This window comes from Coturnix japonica, chromosome 12, assembly GCF_054131305.1.
Source record: "Coturnix japonica strain WE chromosome 12, WE-NBRP24, whole genome shotgun sequence".
In the NCBI taxonomy this organism is placed as follows: Eukaryota; Metazoa; Chordata; class Aves; order Galliformes; family Phasianidae; genus Coturnix; species Coturnix japonica.
Window position 1 is genome coordinate 13,059,385 of NC_140674.1, and position 20,378 is coordinate 13,079,762.

The 20,378-nt window shown below is 44.6% G+C and overlaps 1 protein-coding gene across 4 annotated transcripts in view; it reads left to right on the forward strand.

The window, feature by feature from the left end:
- Positions 1 to 20,378, forward strand: part of FGF12 (fibroblast growth factor 12) — a 184,231-nt gene that overhangs the window by 67,469 nt on the left and 96,384 nt on the right. For 2 of the 4 annotated variants that reach the window (XM_015871731.3, XM_085513599.1), the window contains exon 1: positions 2,332 to 2,974. The exons of the other annotated variants lie outside the window; for them this stretch is intronic. In XM_015871731.3, coding sequence (XP_015727217.1) covers positions 2,887 to 2,974 — 88 coding nt within the window. In that variant the 5' untranslated portion in view covers positions 2,332 to 2,886. Of the gene's footprint in view, positions 1 to 2,331; positions 2,975 to 20,378 lie in introns of those variants that run through there. 4 annotated transcript variants of the gene reach the window in all.

Here is a 20,378-nt window from a genome sequence, read left to right on the forward strand (position 1 = left end):
TATTATTGAATAATGGGAGTCCATCAGTGGAGCCATGGCAAGATTTATGTCCTGTTGTCTGGATGTATGCTGGCCTTCTGCAGAGAAATAAATCTTATTTTGGTTTGTTTTGGTTTTGGATTAAAATGAGTTAACTCATCCAGTAATATCTTGATTTATCTCAGAACCCTTTATCTTCCCAAGTTCCATAAGCTTTGTTTACTGGAATAAGATTTACCTAATTGGGTACATGATATTACTGAGTGTTTTGTGGCATGTACACACTTGAGTCATGCATCACCGTTCCTAAAGAATCATAATTTGCCTTTTATTTTTATGGTTCTATTCTGCTGTTTAAACTTACTTAAGCCCACTCAGTTTGAAAGAATATGTGCTCCTAGCAGTCCGTGTGCCCCTTGTTCAGAAATGTCAAGTAACACTTGTTCATTCTTCCCACTGGTTGGATTCTGCTCTCCTGTAATGCTGTAAATTGGGAACTGACCCCACTGAAGCCTGCCGTGCACAGAATTGCTTATAGATCAGTGCCTATGAAGCCCGGCTCATCGTGATGGTAGGAACACAGAGAGAAATGGGGATTATTTTGTTAGTCTCTGTGTAGGGATTTTTCTGTTTATTTGGTTTTTTTTTGTTTGTGTTCCCAAGTACTGTCATTTTAATGAACAGAGCTCACAGACTTCTAATTTTTTTCTTCTCGCAAACCTCTGCATTTTGCCTAATATGTGTGTCCTCATGTGTCCAAGTGATTACGCCTACCTGTTCCTATGCTAGCTTAACACAGATGACATCAGTGTACCTCTCTTCTGGTACCTCGTGCTGCACTTCAGCATTGGCATTGCTAACTCAGAGCCCCTTCATTCACAGCTACACACTGTCTGCAATGCACAGGGAGCATCTTCATCTCTCACTGTGTTGTCCCCAGTCTGCCAGATCCACAACCATTCTCATCTCCCAGGATGGCTGTAGGCTTTCTGTGACTTGGTGAGTTTGCCAGATCCTGTGCAAAACAGTTTATCAATAACTAACCCTTGGGATCTATGCTACTTTGTGTCCTTTTAATGGTCCTGAATTTGGTGTTACTGGCTTTGCTTCTAGCTAAGTGCTGTTTTCAGTGTGCTGAGTACTTCTGACTGGAAAATAAGAGCTTCCATTTCATGAAACATTCAGCAATTCCACTATTTCTTTTTTCATATTATGGAGGAAAACTGAAACTGTGAAGTGTTTACTGAGGGTTTGAAAGACTCGGGTGCTCTCACAAATACTGATTTTGCTACAGACTCTCACATTAAAACAATGCTTATGTGTGAGACTCAGTTTATGTACCTCAGTATTCTGATCTCCGTGCAATTCATAGCTTTCTTTTTTAATTTCCTAGTGGGATTCCTAGTGCTGCAGCCACATTCTGGCTGTGCCTCTTGTGTTTTGTTAAGAGTTGAGGGACATCCTACCAAGTGTCAGCAATGAAGCCTGTACTCCACTCCTCCATCCATGCCAAATGTTGGCCAAAAGCTGGTCACATCCCTAGTGCAGCCTTTAGAAAAGCTTCAGTCCCAACAGCTGGTCAGAAAAGCCTGCCTGCTTTTGTGGGGTGATGGGAGAAGCAAATGTAGAGAAGGCTTTGAAAGCCAGTGCATGAGTAGATAACTGTGTGTAAGCGCAAGGTAATCCAGGTTGAAATTCGCGTGGTATAAGGTTTGGATTTGTCCCAGAGGCAGCTATTGCAATGGGCTATTGCAGTCTACTCAGGTGAAAGTGCTCATCTGAGAGGGTTTTTGTATATCCCCTGAGGAGTGTTTCATGCTCTATGCAGCCTGTGTAGGTGGCTTTCACACTGAAAAGTTCCATAAGTTATCCAATAGGAAGAGAGGGAATGGCCTTAAGTTGCACCAGGGGAAGTTCAGGCTGGATATCAGGAAAAATTTATTCTCAAAAAGAGTGGTGGTGCACTGGCACAGGCTGCCCATGAAGGTGAGGAAGTCCCTGCAGGTGTTCAAGAAACATGGAGATGTGGACCTGAAGGATGTGGTTAGTGGGCATTGGTGGTGGTAAGTGAACAGTGGGACTAGATGATCTTAGAAGTCTTAGGAATTCTGTGACAGCTCATGAGGGAGCACCTTCCCCGAGCTGTCCGGCTCTTGAACTGTGAGCCCAACTTTGTGCAATGTAAAAACTGAGTTAAGTCTGCAGTGGTGTAGTTGCAATGGTTTAAAACTGTGTAAAAAAGAATGAACCTTAATTTTCAGTGGCTCGGCCTTACTGCAAAGCTGTCGCTTTAGGATCCCTGAGAGTAAACAAGGACTGTGTGAACTGCTTGCACACCCCTGCTTCCAGGCACACGCTCCTACTGGTGACTTAAGACGAGAGGTGTGTCCTGTTCCCAGCCACGTTGCAGGTCTCGTGGTTCGTGCCACGCAGGGAGCCCCGGAAAAGCCATTTTCAGAGCCCCCCGCACGTGGTGCACTCCACTCATCGCTGCGAGTCCCGCTGCCGGCGGGCGGCACTCGGGCAACTCGAGCGCGGCGGAGCCGTGCGGGGAGGCGGCTGGAGGTGCCCGGGGGCGGCGGAGCGCAGCGGCCGAGGCTGCCGGCTGCGGGGGGGTCCCGGCGGGGGCTGTGCCGGCAGGGGGCAGGGCTGGGAGCCGGCCGTTTGTGTTTCTAGGGCTTGACGTCCTTCTAGCCTGCTCGACCCCCTTCCCGGCAAAGCCTGTCCTCCCCTGGCGGAGAAGTCCCCAGAAGTGGCGGCGGGTCCCCACCCCGAGGTGCGGCGGGGCCGAGGCGATGGGCCGGGAAGTTTGGCGGCGAGAAGGGCCGGTGCCCCGCCGCTGAAAACCGGCCGCTCCGGGGCCGGTCCCTTTTCCGAGGAACGGGAGGGCGCCATAAAGTGAAATCCATGAGGATTCTCGGGCTTCTCCTGGAGAAAGGCTCGCATATGCTGCAGTGTCTTTGTGGAAGGCGCCTGAGATCCAGCAACAGCCCAGGTGGGGGGAGCGCGCGTCCTTGTCCCCGCCGCCCTCGCCTCCCCTCCCGGGTGCCGCTCGGGCTGGGCTGGCCCCGTTTCCTCGCCTTCCTCCCCCTCATTCTCGTCTATTTCCTCCTCCTCCCCCGCCGGCCCGGCCGGCGCCGCACACAGGTGGCCGGGCGCTGTCCGTTGTGCTGACCCCAGGGGGTACCCCCACACATGGCTCCCCATCCCTACACAGGTCCCTCACCCATGGTCCTTATCCTGGACTCCCATTAACCCGACATTTCACCTGAAACCCCTATGCCAGCCCTGTATTGTTATCTGGGATCCTAGCTGCAGCCCCCAAACCCCTACATGGTTCTCCCTTATCCATGTGGAACCCTCTCTTTGCAAATGGCCCTTACGTGTTTCCCCCACCCCACCTGGGTTCCTCACCCTGACTGTGGGCCACATTGCTGTTCAGAATAGGGGTGGGCTTCCCTAAGGTGCCACACAGCTACACAGCTCTTGGTTTGGAGCTGAGCCTGCTGCAAGAGATCCCCACGCCCCATTTGTTTGTAGTTGCCAGATTTTCTTGGGGGTGTTAAATATCTTCTTGTATGAGGATGCCCTGACTTGACTGCTCCTGGTGAGGGAGCTGTGAGTCTCCCAGCCTGTCTCATGGCTTATGTTCTGCTGGGGTGAAAGTTCTGCTGGAGTCTGCTCCATGCTGGGGAGCACAGTGGGGTGAAGGGCTGAAACATGCTTATGCTTGAGCTGTAGCTAAATATTATTTGAAGAAGAGACTATGTGTGCAATTGCCTTGGTTTGGTATGGTACTGTGCCTGAGTTTTGGGTTGATCTTGTTGAAGCCCTTTAAGTGGTATGTCTGCAGTTTCCTTTGTGCTGAACATGTTTTAGGAGTCTGACTTTCCCTTTCCACAACAGTGAGTAAATGGTAATGGAAAGAAATCCTGTGATATTAGTATTACTCAAGATTTGTGGAGGTTGTAGCACTAAAGCTGACGCTTTGAGCTTGACTGGCTTTCAGTTCCTGACCATTATAATCTTTGGGCACCGGTTGTTTACAAGGCTGTCTTTATTGTACTTTTTAATGCTTACGTTGTTTCCTTATGTGAGATCTTTGTCTCATGGGAGAATTTTCCATGCCTCTTGCATAAATACTTGCTGTTATCCATTGAAGAGAAAGACTGTGCTTGGGGAACTCTGTTGCTGAGGTAGCCTGGATTCCCTTCAGGCCTACCTAAGGAAAATTTCTTAATGGTAAGAACTGACTGTTTATGTGTTAGTATCCCATTCTCTTCCACCAGACCCATGAGTAGGCAGGTTCTGGCTGTAACTAGCTCAAGGGAGTGGGGGACATGCTGGAAATCTGTAAGATGGTCAGCTTGGCTCCCTTGAAAGTATTTCCTGTTCTACTTCAAAGAAAGATTTCATCAAACTGAACAGAACAAAGCATGGCTGTGTTTGAAAGTATCACAGGTGTTTTTCTCTTTAATTGGAGAATGACATATGTGGGTTGTTTTTTTTTTTTTTTTTATTGCTACTTGTGAATATTTGTGTTGTGTCATCTGCAAACTTAGGGCAATAAAGTATACAACAACCTACTGGTAAAAAAATGGAGTAGTACCTAAACTATTAAGATGTGATAGTTTACAACTATGGCAAACCAAAATCTAGTTGTAGTGTCATGATCTTTATCCTGTTGAGTTTGTTTGGCTTTTGTGATTGATCCTTTCCTTAGACCTTCTTGATGAATACATGGTTTTTCATAATTTCTCTTGCCTTGAGTGATGCTGAGCATTGTGCGGTCTGCGTATTTCACAGCGTTTTGCTATAAAGTCCATGGGACATCATTATCTCTACCTGGCCTTATTTTCTAGGTACTAGCCTCATGCCACTACAAGACAACCAATAGACCACCCCAGGTGTGGTATTTCACTTTGAATCAGGGAGCTAAACTGTTTTCTTTTCCTGCCTGCATTTGTTCTCTTTCCGTAGAGATTGGACTTCACATTCTTTTAAAAAAAAAAATGTGCACAAAAATAAACGAAAGCTGCTTCTGATAAAGGAGTCACTGTGGGCTGGGCCCACTGGAGGAGAGATTTCCTTGCTACTTCCTTAAAGGTAATCATGCCTCAAAAGATAGGAGCATACTTCTACAACAAACCTAACTGGTGTAGCATTGTGCCTAGCATGGCACTAGAGGGACTATGCCAGTCAGAGATGTACAGCAGCAAAAGGATGGTACACTGTAGAGGAATGACCCTGGGAGAATATACTACAGTAGGGATATAAAGTGCTGTGAGCTAATTCTGTGCCCTTGATAGTCTAATCCGAAGAGTTTTGCTGATGGTCAGAAGTTCACACCAAACTCTTTTTGCACTCAAGTTACCCACTCCTGTCTACATTTTCTTTCCTTAAAAAAGTTTTAAGGATATAAACAAATGCTTAAATTCACATTCGTGCCCATTCAGACCTCTCCATTTTGTATTATTTTCAAGTATTTTGGCACAGTAATAGCCCATTTCATCTTCCATGTACTTCACTTGTTATCTTAGTTTCAGAAGTTGTAAGCTGACTGATTGTATTGCATGTGCAGAGAGATTTCCCTTCTGTGGTCATAATTAATTTTGTTAAGTCTTTATTCCTTACTTAAGTTCCTCTGTTAATAATTTCTCCCCCTTTCCTTGGGATACATAGTTTCCTTTGGGATAGGAAGGTTTTTGCCTTCTAAGTCAACACAATCAAGTAGATTGCTACAGTGCTAACTTCAAGATAAACATCCAGCAGTGACTGGAGATATAACTGTGAATGTAACTGTGCAACATTGTTTCAGATTACCTATCTGGCTTGCATGTACTTGAGGAGAAAGACCGTGTTCTAACTACATTAGTAGCAGTGTGAAGATTTCTGCTAGTGAGTGTTTCAGTTCTCTGTAAGGAATTTGGCCATTCAAGTGGCTCAGCCTTGTGCTTATTCTGCCCTTGGCTCCTATATATACTCTCCTGTCTGTTGCTAAATCCACAGGTATTTCTCATATCGTCTCATCAGTGTTCAGCAGCACCACTTTTTCGGGGTTTTTTGGTGTGTTTTTTTTGGTAGAGGCCTGGTTGAGTCCAGAGACTGATGTATTCTCAAACATTTGGATCAAAGTTTAAGCCCCTATGCTGAAAATCGATGCCTTCAATAGAAACCAGCTTCACGAGGACTCTCACACTGGTGAAATTTGGAGATGCTCCTGGAAATATGCTGATTGATGCTGGCTTTATGACAGATCTAAACAATGTCTGGCACAGCAGGTCTTTATGTTTCTCCAAGCATCACAACACTAAGCCTGCTATCTGGGGCAGTAGCAATGATAATTCTGTTTAGGTAGGTAGGGACAGGCTGACTCTGCTATTAGCTTGTTTGTTACTGTCCATACACATTGTTGCATTTGTTTTGAGACTATCGGGGCACTGTAATAATGTATCTGCAATTGCAGATGCAAATGGAATTACATAAATAAGATACACAGTTGTATGGGAAATCGGTAATCACAGCCTGAACCTCTGATTAATCAGCTGAGGCAAGTGTTGGGTCAGCTGTGGGAGCACAGGTGAGAGTAATTTAGCTGTGCTTCTGGAAGGGGTGGAGCTTGACTCCATCTCCTCTAGACCTCATTTAAGGGCTGACCACCACTAAAGCAGCATCTCTTGGAGATCTCTCCTCAGTGGAGATTGCTTCAGTGGTTCTTGGAAGACCGAAGGCTTCCATATAGGTGAGTTTTTCTTGTAAATAAACTTTTGGATATTTACTACAATTTTTCATGATTGTCACTGTACGGCCATTGTGTATTTGGCTTATCAGATGTGCCTTGTTTTGCTTGAGATTCCTTGTTTGGTTTACACAGTGATCTGTAAACCCATGTGCACTTCACTTACACCAGCTCTGGAAGTTTTTCCCACTGCTATTTATTCAGGTAGATGTCAGGATACAGCGTGGAGCGTACACTTTGCTGTCAGCTTCAAATGGGTAGAAGTAATAGGTCTGTGTATGTATGACTGATAGTAAAACTTAGGTTTGCTTGCTGAGTGGTAGCTGGGAGCATGATGTGCATGTACGTGCATTGCTGGTGGGAGGCAGAAGGTGACTTATTGTCACTGAGCTGGTTACAAGGCAGACAAGTGACGATGTTGCACTAGGGGGGTCATCAGCATCTTTCTGTTCCTACACCAGCTCCCTTAACTACTACTCTCTGCCACTGTTCAAAATGTGTTGGTTCCCTGTGTATGTTTTGCCCAGGTTCCGTCTTCCTGTTGCATGTCCTTGGAAAACTAACATTTGTTGACCAGTTGAAATCAAGTACATGTGCTGTTCCACAATAATTCCTATTGTTGACACTCATGCACTGGCTGAAAGAAAATCTTTGTCTGATTTAGTTTAATTCACCTGGGAAATGAATTAAGCAAAACTGAAAATTCTTTTTTATTTTGTAATAGGAGCACTCCTCTTGGGTATTATTCGAGAATAGCTATAGCATTTTAAATCTACACTCCCCTTCATTCTGAAGTAACCTTCTCGTGTAGATGTACTCTAAGTATCACTCCTGAAGCCTGTAGCACTCCTGTGTCTCTGGTCTGTCTGAACTAGAAATTATGGTTTTCACAAAGTTCATATTTGCTGCAGTTACTTGACTCCTGTTACACAGAAATTCAGAGGTACAGATTATAACGGTCTTAAAGCTTGCACGTAAAACCTTTTTGAAGAGTTCACATGCAGACCTATGTAGTTATATGAAGGAAAGTCTTCAATTTCATGTAGGGTTTTTATGGTTCTTTTTGCAATAAAAATTTTCAGAAATCTTTCAAAGCAGACACGTGGCTGGGGACTTCCTGGGTGTTAGGTGGTTTGGTCAGTATATGGCTGTCAGCTGGCTGTATGGGCATACAGAGCAGGGATCTGGAATGGCCAGATCTTCACCCAGCCTTCTGAGTCCCAAAACTTCTTAGGGTACTATGGGGGCACCACAGATACTGAATTGTATTTGTGAAATTCTTTTCTTTCTGTGAACATAAGCAAAATAAGCTTCATTTTAATCAGGACAAGAAACAATTCTCTGAAATAAAGGTTGGCTCAATCATGGCACTTCTTGTCTGAACAGGGTTTTGCAGAGGTATGATGTTTAATTGCCTCCTCCTCTCATACCAAACTAAGAAAAGAGAATTTGTCTGAATTTAAACGCCACGTGCAATTGTGACATAATGTAAACTCCGTGTTTGGGTGAGAAATGTTAATCAAGAATTTTGTGAAGGGTTAAAGCTGATGACTCCTAAAGCAAGTACTTTCAGCTTAAGAGCTGTGTGAAGATCATTAGTTCACATCTACTCAATGACCAAGGAGTTTTTCCGGACATAGGTCTCAGTTCAATGAACTATTTAAGTGCACATCTACACATGCACCTAATCCCATTTTAAGACAATCATGTGCTTAACAGAATCACAGTTTTAGACAACAGGCTTCCAGCCTTCTCTAACATTTAGCATCCCTAAAATTCCTCCTGTTTTTCCTACCTTAATTTGAGATTACTGCTCCTAGACTTGTTGTCCATTTGCCTTAGGCATTTCTGGACATGTTCATTGGCATCACTTCCCAGCTGAAAAGCCCTGTTCATAAAAGAAACTGAGATCCTGTTACGTTATGAGAATGATTTACTCATTTACTAGATATTGTTTCCAAACAAGTTTACTTCTCTTCCTACAGTACTTTCTGCTGATTCCTAAAAGTAAACTACTCTATTTTTGCTGTCCAAACCGATGCTAGTTGTAGACATTGTAAAGCCAGGTGGTACAGATACCATCAACAATTCAGCAAGCTTTGAACGCAAGAAGAGATTGGTTATGTGATGGTAGAATGCAAAGCTTTTAGCTGTATAAATAGATGTTTGCTTAAAGGCCTTTAAATAGACTCTTCTCCCTAAAGGAAGAGAGATGTGCAACATTTAATAATAAAAATAGCATTTCTTCCCTTAGCCCGAAATGGCATGGAAGGAGGTAATCATGTTTTGTATGGTACAGCATTTTTCTAAATGGCATGTTTATGCCTTTCTAGTATTGTGGCTGCGATTGGCTGCTGGGCCCATTTGCATGTGCTAAATTGCAGTACTGGAGATCTGTGAAAACAACCCGGCAAAGCCAGTCTCAGCTGGGAGCATGGAAGCTGCTACTAATTTTGTGATGAGCCACCCACAGGCCCAGCGTGAGTCATTGTCATTGTTTTGTTTTCCAGAATTCAGCACTGAATGCTTCCAGGATCCAAGCTAAGGATTATCACTGGAATTGTACTTATTCCCTCATAGCTGTGTTTGTTTCAGATAAGGGGGGAAAATTCCATTCTAAAAAACATGAACTTAGCAATTGTTTCCTTATTAGTGTTCTGTTTTTGCTTTAATGTACATTCACAGCCATGTGTTCACTTGAAAATTCACTTGGGCATAGCACGGCACTCTTGCTGTTCTGTCCTAATTAGGTTGTCATGTGTCTTTGAGGGAATGGTGGGCAATGGCAAGAATGGAGTGACTTGAATGCAGCCATGGCTTGGCTCTGTCACAGCTCTCTGTTCTTGCATGTGTCCTGGTAGTAGTTGTCAACAAATCTGTTTATGTAGTCACACCTGGACATGGAACCAGCTGAGACATTGCATTTATTGTGGGTCTTTCATCTGAGGAGTGCACTGGCCATATGCCCCAGGTCATACGCCTGATTACTCACTTGCTGATGATCCTGAAGATAGGAGAAAGGGTTGAGGAAGCTAGAAAGTCCTCTGTCTAAGTCCAGTAATGCTGGTCCTAGTTTTTGCCTGCTTTCTAGGAGGCCTTCTCAGATTTATTCAGTTGTGCAGTTGGCCATGCAGGGGGAAAAAAGGTAGAATGCAGGGGAAAACAGGCCCCAGGGGAGGAAAATGAATGTGTGGGCATAAAAAGCAGGGGAAGTGTTTTAAATGCAAAACTTTCTGAATTCCTCTGACCAGCTGTTACTTATCTTCTTCCGTGGTGGTGTTTGTTTTTTTTTTTGTTGTTGTTGTTGGTAAAAATTTGGGTAGAGAAGACATGGATAATGTGGGAAGGGTAAGTGAACATGAAGATGGAGTAAGAAACTGAAAGCACCAAGGCAGAGAGATGGAGAATGGGGGGCTTTTAATTTAACTGGCTCTAGAAATGTGTGCTTTCTTTGTGGGCAAAAGTGCTCAGTGTGGTATTTCATGCTCTAAGTCTGGTCAGTTTTCAGGTTTAGAAAATCTGCTGGGGGGACCTAAGGTGTGATAGGATGCAGGGACAAACCACAGCAGCCTTCCCTGTGGGGCTTGTGGTGGAGACGGACACATTTAAACAAAACATTCAGTCTGGGAGAACACAAGGACCAGACATGTCCATGGTATCCCTACAGCGATGGTACTCAAGTGTCTTGATACTGGTGGTGGAAATGGCCACTGGAAAGGTGAAAATCAGACCAAGTGGGGTGATCACAAATATGCTGCAGCTGGGACTGGGCAGCCAACATGCTGTTAGTGTTTGTCTGAATTCCTGTGACTTTCTGTTGCTTGTCTTCTTCCACAGTGCTTTTTTATTTTCTTTTTTTTTTTTTCTTTTTTTTTTTTTCTTTTTTTTTTATTTCTTCCACTGGTGGAGACAGCAGCTTTCCCTTTATAAGCCCTGTAAGTGCATCTGACTTGACAAGGAATCACAGCAGTGAAATTCAGGTGCAGATATTGATTTGGAGACACGTCCCTGTGTCCCTGCAAGACACACTCCCTTGCTCCCAGCTCTACTGCTTGCCACCTTCTTGGGGTTATCACAGTCAGTGTATTGCTGGGACTAGAGGCACCCATAAATGTTGAATGGCTGATTTCCCCGATCACTTTTGTTCTATGTAAGCAGGGTATAATCTTTGTAAATATTTGTTTGGTTGATCAGACAAATATGTATGTAAATATTCAAGCATGGCTCAACATCCTGCTGCTCTGCTCAGGCATTCCTCTCAGATGACTGGGATTTACCTTTTATGGTTAAGATTGAAACTCAGTTTGCTGTTTCTTCTATCTCTGACAGTGATGAATCCTTCACTGTTGTTAGCCATAACCTAGAGCAGTTCTGGGGACAAAATTCATGTCTGTCAGTCACTGGCAAGCTGATCAGGAAGGGAAGCAGTCCTTCCCTGCCTCCACTCAGCCCAGTAAATGCCTGACACACATCTCATTGCATCTTCTGGGATACCTGTTGCTGCCCTGCAGCTTACTCCCAGCACCTCAGACACAAGGTGAAAGGACTTGGGTTTCTTCTGGAGTTGGTATGTTGGTGAATTGGGTATTTTTTTCTTGAGATTAAGAAAAGTGAGTTAGAACAATCAGATTTCTTCAGATGGTTTGTCAAGCGTGAATAAAAAGTACAGTACAGTGGAAACATGTCCTTTATCGATGGAACACTTCTGCGAATGAATTTTGCTCTTGTTAGACAGTCCCAGCAAGTGGTAGGGTCTGCTGAGAGCTCCCTGCTGTACACACAACCTTGTCCTTTGGGTCAATACCCTGTGTAAAGCACACCTGGCTGGCAAGCCCTCAGGGAGGGATCCTCTTGGAGGAGGTCAGGAAACATGGTTTTTAGATAATAGTGCTTGATTCTGGATAAGCATGTAGCACCACTAAGTGCTTAGGGACAGACTTCTGTTATAGCACGTTTATAATCTCTATTTAAGCCTTAAAACCAGGAGTAAGCATGTCTTGCTCCCTGCTTCAGCTTTGCTTTATCCACAGCAATGTTGTGTGCTTGAGTTCCTGAACATCTTTAACATCATAGCGTCCTGTGGAAAGGATACCTGTGGATCAGATATAGGAAGGTGCACTCCCTTTTTCTTTGTTCTGGATGTGGTTCCAGACAGCTTGGTTTAATGTCTCCTGGAAGACCTTTTTTGAGCTGGTGAAAAATTGACCCTGTCCTCCTCCCTTGGCACTTGTGATCACATGGGCTTCAAGCTGTATGTCTTGCAGTCTGAAGAGTCTTTGCTGGTTCTCTTTGGACCATTCACAGTTCTGACATTTGTTGCAAAGAAAGGAACACAGTAGCACACAGAAACCTTAGCTTGAACATTGCAGGCCTCCTCTTGTGCTCCCCCTTAAATGGTTTACTGATTCTTGTGTGTGGAGGTGAAATAAATCCTATGTAAATCCAAGAGGTGTCTGGGAGACTCAAACATCACCTGTGTGGGACACTGCAGAACTCCAGGGTTCAAAGTAGTTTAATATTACTCTGAGTCTAGATGCTGGAACTGGGTAAATGGGCTTAGATTTTATGTATTTAACAGAAAATGCACTATGAGGATATTAGAGTATGGATGAGATTACTCATTTGTGCTTTGAGAAGCATTTGAGACTCCCAGCCATTCAGTAAGCTCCCATTAAAAGCCCATTATACATTTCTCACATAAAAGTATTTAAGGTTCAATAGGAGTGCAGCTTAGCAGGGAAAGCATGTTGGCTGCCAGCTTGGAGAAAACTGATGCAGGCAACTGCTTTGTAAGGGTTAAGCACAACCTGTGATCCAATGCCTGAAGGGTTTCAAGGTTGGATGTATGGAAATGCTTCTTCTCTGAAATAGTGGTGGTGTGTTGGCACAGACTTCCCAAGGAGGTAGTGGAATCACTGTCCCTGGAAATGTAAAAGAATCATGAAGTTGTGCCAGTGAAGGACATAATTGGTGGGGATGGGTTGATGGTTGGAATAGATGACCTTAGTGGTCTTTTCCAACTTGATGATGGCCATGTAGAAGCCTGGAAGGGCAGTGATAGGAGTGCTGGCAACAAGCACCCTGTCTTCCTGCCTCCCCAAAAGAGAGTTTTGTCCAGGGAAGTTTTCTAACACTGAATCTGCAACAGCGCTTGTTTTAAAGTACTCAGAGTTGCATCTTCTTCATGAGGGCAGAGTGGCACTTATGCCACTAAATGTAATGGGAATGCTTTAAGAGGTAGATTTCTTAGAAAACAAGGTTTTGTTTGGAGCTTGCTTATCCTCTCTGCATCACCTGCAGCAGTTTGCTAATGCATAGGCAAAGTGGGCTGTGACCTCAATCAGCTAGTTAATTTTAAGCCCACGCTTAAGTGATTTGCTAAAACTGTACTTATTCAGAGAAGGAAAGCTGACTGTATTTTTATTGCCCAAAGTAGGTGAATTATAACATGTAAGGGATTTTAATGATGAAAGGGTAAATTACGCTTTTAAGCAATAATTTAAGTTCCCATAAAGAACATTAGTAGCAGTCAGGATGTCAGATGGTAGATAGTCATGTTTATACTTTGATAATGGCCTCTTCAAAATTACTTGAAACATTCTATTGTGCATTTACATTTTTATCTCTGGATTCGTAAGATGAGTGGGCCTTATTAAGCCAAATTCATTTTGTGGCTTGTGTCAATAGAAAATGTTCTTTTAAATCTTTAGGAGGAGTTGGTTACAGAAACATAGGAAAGATAGGGAAGAGATTGTTATCTTTTCACATTCAATACATTCTTCATCCTTTTGCTTTTTGATGACTTAACTGTTCTGTATTCAATAACTCAAACTGTTGATTGGAAACTCTTGCATGAGTAAGACAAATGGGGCTTGATTTTGAAAAATGCATTCATAATTTTTGTCTAATTTATATGTGCAATTAGCATGATTGCCTCTGGAAGTGGCCATCTGAGAACAGTTTTGGAGATTGCTCTTTTTTTCTGATCTGCTTTCTCTGTCTCCTTAAGGCGCTGGCTTCTATGATGGCTAAATATTACCCATCTAATGTGGTAATTTGTTTGTTGATCTCCTTTCATCTCTTACCTCTCAACTTTCAGACATTTGTTAAAAGGCTGGGGAAGATTACTCTCGAGTCCACTTGGCACAAAGGAAGGGAGGTTCTTTCATCTAAGTGCTTGATCTTACTACTTAGAGACTCAGATCCCTTTGGAGTCTCTATAGATTCTTAAATGGCTGTAGTAATATTCAAGTGCTTTCCAGGCACTCATCAAGGACTATGGCTCTCTCACAAGGAGATGTGTGAATGCAGGGGTTGTTTACTAGTGTCAGGGTGGCATTTTTTGAGTTTTATTTTAAATATGTGATGAAAGGAAAGGTAAATGACTCTGAGAGAGGCTGAGAAACATGGTTCAAGTTCGAGATTTGCGGGGCATGTTCAGCCTTTGAACAGTCCTGGAGGACCATGGCACCAGGGATGCAATTCCTCAGTGGCTTCACTGCTCTGTAAGAGAGGGGGACAGGCCTGCATTCCTGTTCTGTGCGTGCATTCACATTCGTTCCCTGTGCTGATGCTACTGCTGGGTGGTGAACCAGAACAGGAAAATAACTTTTTATTAAATCTAAAATAATAATTATTATTTTATTTAAGTTTAATTTCCAATCAATCAAATAATCATCTCCCTTAGCTGAGTCATCTTGCAGCAGCACCTGTGTGGCCACTATCAGGAGGGAAGCAGCAGGAAAGGTGCAGTGTGAAACAGGGAGGGGAATGGGTGGCGTTTGCCCCGGTAGCAGTCAGGTCTGAGGCAATGGGATAAAGCACTCCTCCAGGTGACATCTGCTTTGCACTCATTGCTCCTGAAATTTTCCCTGTCCTGAGACAGAACTAAGTCAGACCTAAAGGTTTGGTGCCCTGCCTGTTTTCAGATGTGACTCAGAATCATAGCTGCAGAGGTGGGAAAGCTGTGGCTGGCAGTGCTGTAGAAGACAAATATCCCCTGAATCATTAATCATGAAATGGAGGGCACGCTGCCTGATTGCTTATTGGCTGTGACTCTCATTAACGGTAAACTCAATTTTCCCATATCGACAGCTGCCTGATGGAGAGACCGTGCAATGAGGCAGGCACTGAAGGGCCAGCAGCAAACATGCAGATAAAGCCATATGTCAGGAATTGATACCAGCAGTGTGTTTCTTTCTTTGCTTCTCTTCTGTGCTCTCTTTCCTTGCTCAGAGGAAACAGCTTCTAGAGATGAGGTATTAAATATGCCATTCCTGGTCTGTCTGTTAGAAAGGAAACACTGCAGTGTTAGCGTACTTCACGTGCGGCAGCTGGTTCTTGCTCATTCCTGGCTTTAGTTGGGACTGATTTAATTATAGAAATGTATTACCATGGCCGAAGAGTCCCCCAGGCCAAACAAAACCCTTGTTTTCTTCCTGCCCATCCCAAAGCACACAAATTGCACTCAGAGGGGGGAAAAAAAAATAAAATGGGAAGGAACAAGCAGAGCATGTCTTGCCAGGGAGCATCCAATTCTACTGGCACCTGCAGTGCTCTTCCCACACCTTGGCCAAACAAGAGCCATCTCTATCAGCATCTTCCTCGAGCACCTCTCCTCCTCATTCTAAGAGCTGCTCCAGCCCCTTCCAAACATGTAATTAAGGATATGAAAAAATAAACTTGTTCTTATTCAGCACCTGATAAAATGGTGACTCAGGGATTTTCATTTTGCATTGGAAATGCAAGTCCTCTTATTCAGAGTGCTCACCAGCGTGCAGCCTGAATCTTAAAAGGAGCTGTGTCACCCACTGGAAGGGCACAATGGGTACAAATGCAAAAGGCCACATGGAGGCTTTCAGGAGTAACTCCATTTGACCATGATTTCCACATAATTACTCAGATCAAGGTCATTTGGACTCTGTGCTCACCCTTGCAATGTAGTTATCTCAGCCAGATCCTGACTCACACCTAGCAGTGGGCTGTGGAGATGTTGTCTTCATTAATATATCCATTCCTGATAGGATGAATATCCTGCCCTTAATGTTGAGTTTCTCAGTCCCTTGCTTTACCCATTAGCAGTACTTGTGCAGTGCCATTGCCTGGGCAGGAGGTAGCACAGCCTGAGGCATGGAAGAGCTGATGAGCTCTTCCAGACCTGGGTGATCTGAGCAGAGAGACTCCATTTAGTTCTACCACTACAACATAATGCTTCAAGGAAAGATGATAAACAAAGCAGAAGGGCAGGAGGTCACAGAGATGGCAATTTCTGGCTTGTGCCCATAGGCAGCCTCATTCAGCCTTCCGGAGAATTTATTTTAGCCAAACTTGCACACAACTCATCTAGCAACCTGTAGGAGTGCCCACATACAGCTGGGAGCCCTTGGGTGTATAGACAGTGAAGTTAAGCACACAGGAGGGAATGAGAGGAATAAGCCAGGCCAACCAGGCAGCCATGAGATCTCTGTCTACTGCATGTCCAGTCCAATGTTCAGGGCAGTGTGTGGAACAAAGACACCTCACCAGGTTTAGTGTGGCTTCTGTGAACACAGTGATGACATCCTGTTCCTATTATAAAGATATTTCTGTGCTGTGTCAGGAGATTGCTGGTGTGCAGGCTAGAAGCAAAGTATTTGCTGAAAAGCATAGATCTCTCTAGCCAGCTTCACTTGAGTTATTTTTAAGCTCAGGGCAGGCAGTGCAATGAATCCTATCCCGTTAGGGCTGGAGGAGTGGCAGCCAGCTGGATTGACTCTCTGAAGCATGAGTCCACTCTTTCTCCTGTCCACATGCCTTATGCTGAATAAAGAAAGTCTCCAGGCTGTGACAGCAGTGCAAGGATTGCAGGAACAGCTACCACAGAAGCAGTGCTCTGTCTCTGCCAGGCTTTGTGAAATTCGGAGGCTAGTCCCTCTTTCTGCAAGCAATTACTTTGGCATCAATTGCTGATGTAGCTGAGCAAACAGGGACCCCACATGGGAAGGGCTGTAAGATCTCTGAACATGAGCCAAAACCTTTTAATCATAACAAGATAATCCACTAAGTAATTTGAGCCCAGCAGTCTGCAGGACATGGGAGATGCTCTTGCTGTGCTCCCAAGGATTCAAAAAGTTCTGTGGAGGTGGAACCCAGTAGAAAAAGACATTCGGCTGTCAGGATTTAATTTTTCCCACGAGAACATCATTTGTAAAGTAAAGAAATGGTAAAAAGCTGGGTTTGGTCTCTCTTCTAAGTTGTCAGGGAATGGTTGACATTTGATTATAGTTGGATGTGCCTACCAATAGCTGAAATACACCACCAGTTCAGCTCATAATACCCCACTACTGACCGGCCTCGTGGGGTACCTCCAGCTAAACTCACATCCCATCAGAGGCACTGGAACTACTTGTGTCTTGCACCATTGTGTTCTGCCAGTTAATGTTAACAGAATAATTCAGAGCATCTAGTTGTCCTCAGCCCAGCCCCTAACTTGCCCACATTCTGTCATGTGTAGGGAGCATGATACGCTTTCATCTCTGACAGAAAAGAGTGGTTAAATTCTTTACTGAAAAAGATTCTGAGCTCTGTGTCCTCTGTTCCTTCTGGCGTCCTATCCTGGTTTTTAATTTCTGCTTATTCTTGAAACCAGCATGAGATTCATATCCAAATCTGCCCGGTAGTTTTTCAAGAGACAATACAACTTTTTATTTTAATGTTAACCTTGAGCAGCCTTCAAAAATAGCCATGTGAACCGATAACTATCCCCAGAGGCATCCTGTACCCTCAGGATATCAGCCCGTGTTTCTGTCTTTTATTTACTTGTTTTTGTCATGGAGTGAAGCAAAACAATGAACTGAAGGGAGCATTTTTCTGTAATACATGATACCTGTTAAAGTGCTTTGCATCTTTGCCTGAATGTGTTACTTGTGCAAAATTCTGTGTTCCTTCCGCTCCTTGTGATGCTGTGAAAATCTCTGCAAAATGAGCATCGTGAACTGAGAGAAGTGAAAAGTGGGGAGCAGGGATGCAGATGGTGAGCACCCATGGGGAATCCCTGGGTAGGGTGGCAGGAGCCCATCAAGCTTTGCAGAGCATTCTATCAGCCCTTCCTCCCTCCATCAGCAGCCAAATCCCCAGTGCAGATAGCAGCCGCCCTGGCAGGGATAAATGGGCCATGCACTACGCAGTGCCTCAGTGGCACAGTGGCAGGGACGGATTAACCCTCTTCTGCAGAACCAGCACAGAGACTGCAGCTGGCCGACAGCTGAGAGCTCCCTCTGTCAGGGACAGCCTGAGTACAAGCAGGGGCCTTGGGGAGCTTCGCAGAGCTCTGCTCCTGCACAGGGCACTCAGCACATCCAACAGCCCCAGTTGCTCTCCTCTCCATTCCTCTCTCTGTTCTTGTCACAAGAAATGCCTTTTCCACAGGGAAAGGAAAATGGAAGCATTTCCATGCCTGGCTTGTGATGCGTGTGACATCTTCAGTGAAAACAAACATTTTTCCTGCAGCATTTTCAGGCTGCTGGGTCACAGGTGGAGTTAATGGGGGAGATTTCAACCCAAGGTCTCTCACTGAGGAGCCTGAGGAATGCCTTCAGAAATGCATCTCTATATCCGAACACCTGGAGCTGTGTTACCGTGCCCAGCAGGTTCCCAGACAGCCTTTTCATTCATTAAGGGTGATCCAGGGTAATGAGGATTAATTATTTACAGGGAGTTGTTTTTAGCTTTTTTGGGCTGTGGGGCTGTGGGACTGCGAGTTGACAGCAGAGACAGTGGGACATGAGCTCGCTTGGCACCAGACCTGTGCTGGGGCACAAATTGCAGCTCCTGGCTCCCCTGAGCAGACTCCACTAATTGTTTGAGTTAAAAGGGACTCTTAAAGGCTGTCTGGTCCAAACCCCGCAATGAACAGGGACACCTGCAGATCCATTGGGTGCTCAGAGCCCCATCCAGCTTGACCTTGGGTGTCTCCAAGGATGGGGTGCCACCACATCTGTGCAATCTGTGCTAGTGCCTCTCTAACCTTACTGTAAAAAATCCTTACATATCCAATCTAAATCTCCCCTCTGTTAGTTTGAAACTATTTCTCCTCTTCCTATCACAACAGATCCTGCTAAAGTCTGTCCCTTTCTTTCTTCCAGCCTCCTTTAAACACTGAGAGGTTGCGCTTGGGTCTCCCTGGAGCCTGCTCTTCTCCAGGCTGCACAGCCCCAGCCCCACAGCCTGTCCTCTTAGGTAGGCTTCTCCCATTGTAACAGTGGCTGTGCTTACTCCTGGTCTTGTTGGCGTAACAGGCATTGGCTGGGTAATCTTTGTAACTTCTCAGCACTAGGAAAGATGTAAAAATACTATGAAATGAAACCCTTAACTACTTCCTCTGATGTAAAAAGAGGTACAACTGTATGTTCTTCTTGGGTCATTTTATTCCAAGTAATGTTAATGCTCCTATTCTGGTGCTGTGCTGTAGGTACACAGGAGACTGTTCTGGCTCTTCCGATGCCCTGTTCAAAACAAATTCTGCTGGAAAACTTGCTATGAGGAAAGCGCAGTGTTGGCCCGCTGAGGCTTTGCAGCATCCTGCCTGCACTTGTTATTTTCTGTGATCAATGACACTGCAAAGGCCATGTCCCAGAGTAGGAAATGCCTAATTGTATAAACAGGCTATAGTGAGAAGGCAAATAGTACCCAGGAGAGAAAGCAGCGATACATTAGAAATAACAGGCTCTCTAAGTGTGATTTTACCGGGCGAGGTAACCTCAAAGATTTAAATAGGGCAGAGATGTGAGGGACTGCTACGTTGTCACTGTTTGATGTGTTTGCCAGTCAGACAGCAGCTAGCAGTAAAGGCACTTCTTTTTACAGTGTAAGTTCATTTACACTGTGGCTCTGCAGCACTTGCTCTGTGCTAAAGCAACACCCAACAGATTAGTGTGTGCAGAAAAGTGGCATTTGGATAAGGATACCTTTAATTGTGGATCTTTCCTGTGCATTTCTGCAGATATTGAAGGTCTCCTCAAGAGCAAATGTTGAGTATTTCCCATTTCCTTAGAAGAAACCTTGAAAGGTTGCCCCCATGACCTATTCTCAGTTCTCACTACAATCGGGTTGTGAGTCCAGGAGGTCTGTGGAAATTTCCCTTGCAGGCAGTGCAGCACAAACTGATTTTATTCCATTAAAATGGAATGCAGCGCTTAGTATTAATGCTGTGGTGGAAAGCTGTGTGTGCTGCCTTTTTCCTACAATAATTTCCTGTTTTATAGGACAAATTACAAATGTTGGGCTTGCATGACTGGCAGAGCAAGAACTGCTCAAGGCAACGCAAACAAATAGCTATGAATAATGGAGTGAGTGGGAACCACACAGCTCACAGCCAAATGAGCAAAGGATGCAGCAAAGGCTGAGCTCGTTAGCGAATGTTTCCCTTTGGATCTGTGCACCAACACTGCCCACAGGCTGCAACATCCAGAGCTGATGTGGCAGTGCACCTGGCTGCAGGGTGTCCCCGTTGCTTGTTGGGATGCCCAGAGGATCTCACTGTGTTTTGCTGGATATTCACATAGCTGATGCTCAGGATCTAAGCCTTGCCATTGGGAAAGGATGATGATGGTAATAAGGAGTGCTAAAGGGAGAGAAACCATCTCCCTTGCTCAAAAATCACCATCTCCCTATCCAGGCTAGC